This window comes from Nicotiana tabacum, chromosome 5, assembly GCF_000715075.1.
Source record: "Nicotiana tabacum cultivar K326 chromosome 5, ASM71507v2, whole genome shotgun sequence".
Classification (NCBI taxonomy): domain Eukaryota; kingdom Viridiplantae; phylum Streptophyta; class Magnoliopsida; order Solanales; family Solanaceae; genus Nicotiana; species Nicotiana tabacum.
The window spans coordinates 18,151,496-18,155,585 of NC_134084.1; the positions used below are offsets into that span (position 1 = coordinate 18,151,496).

Here is a 4,090-nt window from a genome sequence, read left to right on the forward strand (position 1 = left end):
TGACAAATAAATTAAAGCATTCAATCATCTAAGAAATAAGTAACCCATTGACTAGAGGCGAACCCGGGATTTGAAGGTGATGGGGGCACCATTATTTTTCAACATAGCTATGCATATCTCTAGCTATAAAGTTTAGCGTGCAACTCTCTTTTATTTATTTATTTTGATTTGCACCGGGTGTCCGAGTCTCTAAGAGCCCTGACTAATCCCAGGGTTGCACAGGCTCTCAGCACGGAGTTTCCCGCAAGTGCACCACGGTTAATTCAGGTTTTACCCAGTTAGCGTGCAACTCTCTTGAAAGGTTATGGGGTCTTTTGATTTAGGAATTTAATTAGAAGTACAAGGAGGCGGGAAAGTTGGGGGGAAACAAAAGCAAAAAAACCAAACAAAACAACAACAACAAAACATAATCCGAGGATGACACAACATGTAATAATAAAGAACCATGATAAGATAATACAAAAATAATCCTAGTACTACTGGTAAGCCTAGGAGGAACACACTACTATCAGTCAACTTACAACCCTAATCCTCGACCTCCACACCTTCCTATCGTGAGTCACATTCTCGGTAAGCTGAAGCAACGACATGTCCTACCTAATTACCTCTCCCCAATTCTTTTTAGGCCTACCATTTCCCTTCCTCAGACCCGCCATGGACAACCTTTTGATCGGAGCATCTATGTCTCTCCTCTTCACATGCTCGAACCATCTCAACCTCGATTCCCGCAACTTGTCCTCCACAGATGCCACTCCTACAAACAAAAGCAAAAAAAAAAAAAAAAAAAAAAAAACATGGGCAGCTGTGTAGTATCAAGGAATTTGAGCTATGGGCCATTAGGCTGACCATATCGAGTTCTCCAGTTAAAAATATGGGCCATTGGGCTGACAATATCAAATTCTCTTACTGAAAAACGTAAAAAATATAGAAAGCAACTATGAAGTAGCGGGGTATCGATCCTGGGCATTTGGCATGAATGCTAGAGCTTTTGTGTTTAAGGTCCCAAGAATATATATGTACTATTTTCAAAGTATATATACATATATAAAAATAATTTTTCCGAAGTTACCGGGGACCGATGACCCCCCTCCATTCAACGTAGGTCTGCTTCTGGCATTGACCATCACACTTATCAATCCATATCATTTAACTCATAAACAACAAATATAACTTGAATTTGTCTACAGAATATTGGAACTTTAAACATTACCTTATTATAGAATTCAGATTACTGATTTTACTTATTTGGGTAGTGGCATGTAAACCTTTAAAAAAATTTATACTATCAATATATAAAAGTTAAACTCATAAAGAACAACATTACATATCATGTTGCTTTATCAACCAAATTGCTTTAGCAAGAAGAAGACACAAAAGATTCAGGTCAAACTTTGCTACTTCAACTTGGAAAGAAAAAATACAAAATGTGAAATTGCTTCTTCTTTATTTTTCCATATGTTGCTCTTAATTTCCTACTTATAGGAAATAGTCAGCAACTTGGAAACAAATTCTTCAATATTTCTATCTGAACTTCCTCCTTCATCCACAGCATTTCTAGCCAATTCCTTCCATTTCTTTGTATTTTCCTTAATCATTTTTCCTTTCTCTTCTTCCATCACTATCCTTATACATTCTTCAATAACTTCTCTTCTAACTAATCCTTTTTCATCTTGTTTTGCTTTTACTCCCATCTCCCAAACATCTTCGACAAGCTTTGCATTTGTTGGCTGATCTGACCATTGTGGCATTGCAACCATTGGTACTCCCAAACTGATCGCTTCCAAAGTCGAATTCCAACCACAATGTGTCAGAAAACACCCTACTGATTTGTGTTCCAAGACTTGTAATTGTGGACACCATGACACCACTAAGCCTTTATTCTCACTTGCTAATTTTAATTCTTCTAAAAAATTCTTTGGAAGTTTGGATTCTTCAGTGGATCTAACAACCCACAAGAAGTTCTTGTTGCTATTTTTCAAACCCCATGCTAATTCTTCCATTTGCTCAGGTTCTAGTTTGGTTAAACTTCCAAATGATACATATACCACTGAGCTGATTGGTTGGTGATTTAACCAGTTTAGGCATTCATTTGTCATTGGCTTGAAGATACTAAGGCCATATTCTTTGTCATCTGGTAGCCTCTTGTCTAGGTATACTGATGGTATAGTTGGTCCAATTGTCTTGATTGGATAAAGTTTGGACATCCAATCAGTTACCTACATGTCAACAAATTAGAAGAAGGATGAGATTTCATGTAACAATTTAAATACTGTGTATAACTTAGATGGCTAAAAAATTAACTCCTATGTGTATTATTTATTTATTTATTCTAATGTATTTTTCCTACCACAATACCTCAAGAATGAATACTCTGTTATACTTGTAAAACCGTGGATGAATAAATATACTGTGGACAAGACCTGCTTTGGAAAAAGTTAATATTGTAGTAGTACTCTCTACCAAGTACTACTTCTGGTCCATATTACCATCTGTGTTTCAAAACATCCCTTAAGAAATACATGTAATAGCCTTAGTATAAGATTATATGTCTAAACTGCGCTTTATTTGTTTTAGATATCTCACTTTATTAACACTTCACTAATTGGAGCTATTAGGCTGTTAAACTGGTATAGTGAACTTCAGAGTGTTGTATTTTTCTATGCAGCCAATTGGCAAAGTTCCAAATGGACTTAACAGATAAAGAGAGGAACACTAATAGAAGAATATTCTTAAAGTTACCAGTTTCAAAAAAAAAATAGAAGAATATTCTCATACCTCTTTCTCCAATTCATAGAAACTGTTGATTAGGACCCAATCTATTTTCTCAAGATTTGAGAATTGATTCACCAACATTTCAAGTGCTCTTGCTGATTCAGGAGTAGAAACAAAACTAGGTACATCTGAACTCTCAATTGTTACTAATCCAGGAATTGAGATTTCTTCATCAACTTCTGTAGGAGGAAGTTTTAGAACCCCTTTATGTACATGGTAATAAATATTATCCACTGCACAAGATTGTGTGAAAAAAGCAGCACAGGCTAATCCATACTTCTTTGCCACTTCTACAGCCCAAGGAAGAAATGGATCATAAACTATGCAATTCACAGGATAACCACGAGTCGTTAATGTTTCAATAAGCTGAGACATAGTGTCAGAACCAACTTCTTTGAATCTTGTAATATAGGCCGCGAAGCTTTCTGCTTGGTAGATGCCTCCATCATCGTAGCCATCGGAGATGGCCTCGATTGATACAGGAGTTGACAATTCTTGCATGGTTTGCAAGAAGAATTTTGTGGCTGCTATAGTGATTTTGACATTTTTGGATTGCAAACGTTTGGAGAATTGGAGCATAGGGTTGATATGACCTTGGATTGGATATGGCAAGATTAAGCAATGAGCTTTGTGAGACATGTTTTGCAACTTCTCAATTGATATTATGGCCAATTAAGAATGAGAGGATTGTAAAATCCTGTAGTGAAAATGAGGTTCTTATAATTGGTCAAACGAGTTTGAAGTGTTCAAATTTTTTGACATACATGCCTAAGGGGTCGTTTGGTTGGAAACAAGTTATCCCGTGATTAATTATCTCGGTATTAGTTATCCCATTCTCCCATAGGGAATTAGGGATAAAAAAAATATTACAATCCGGGATTAGTTATATCACGATTTTATCCCAACCAAACATGAGATAAACTCGTCTTAAATTTAATTCCGGAATTAATTATCCCTTATCTCTCATACCAAACGAGCCTAAATGAGTGTCTTGGCTTCTTCTTTTGTCAACATATGCAGTGACATAAGCAGGTCATATGCATTGAGTATTTAATAGGAATATGAGTCCTGTTTAAGTATTTAATTAGGATTAGGTAATAATGTCAACAAATAACTTTGACCATCTATATATATATATATATATATATAAAGTTGGGAATAGAAAAAGTGATGTGGCACTCTCTAATGCTAGGATTCCTATTTATCTATTCTCTTATTTTTTTGGCCTTTTTTTCTTAGTTTTTCCTTAAAAAAAATAGCAGAAAAATAAAAATACCCTACTTATGTCTTCCTTAAATGTGTTTCAATAATTTCTTTC

At 35.4% G+C, this 4,090-nt stretch overlaps 1 protein-coding gene across 1 annotated transcript; it reads right to left on the reverse strand.

Moving 5' to 3' along the window:
* Positions 1-1,266: 1,266 nt before the first annotated feature.
* On the reverse strand, positions 1,267-3,571 carry LOC107778172 (UDP-glycosyltransferase 74G1-like). Its single transcript, XM_016598375.2, has 2 exons — positions 2,776-3,571; positions 1,267-2,216 (listed from the first exon to the last, which is right to left on the reverse strand). The coding sequence occupies exons 1-2, from the start codon at positions 3,409-3,411 to the stop codon at positions 1,473-1,475; spliced, it is 1,380 nt and encodes a 459-aa protein (XP_016453861.1). The 5' UTR covers positions 3,412-3,571; the 3' UTR covers positions 1,267-1,472.
* Positions 3,572-4,090: the final 519 nt, after the last annotated feature.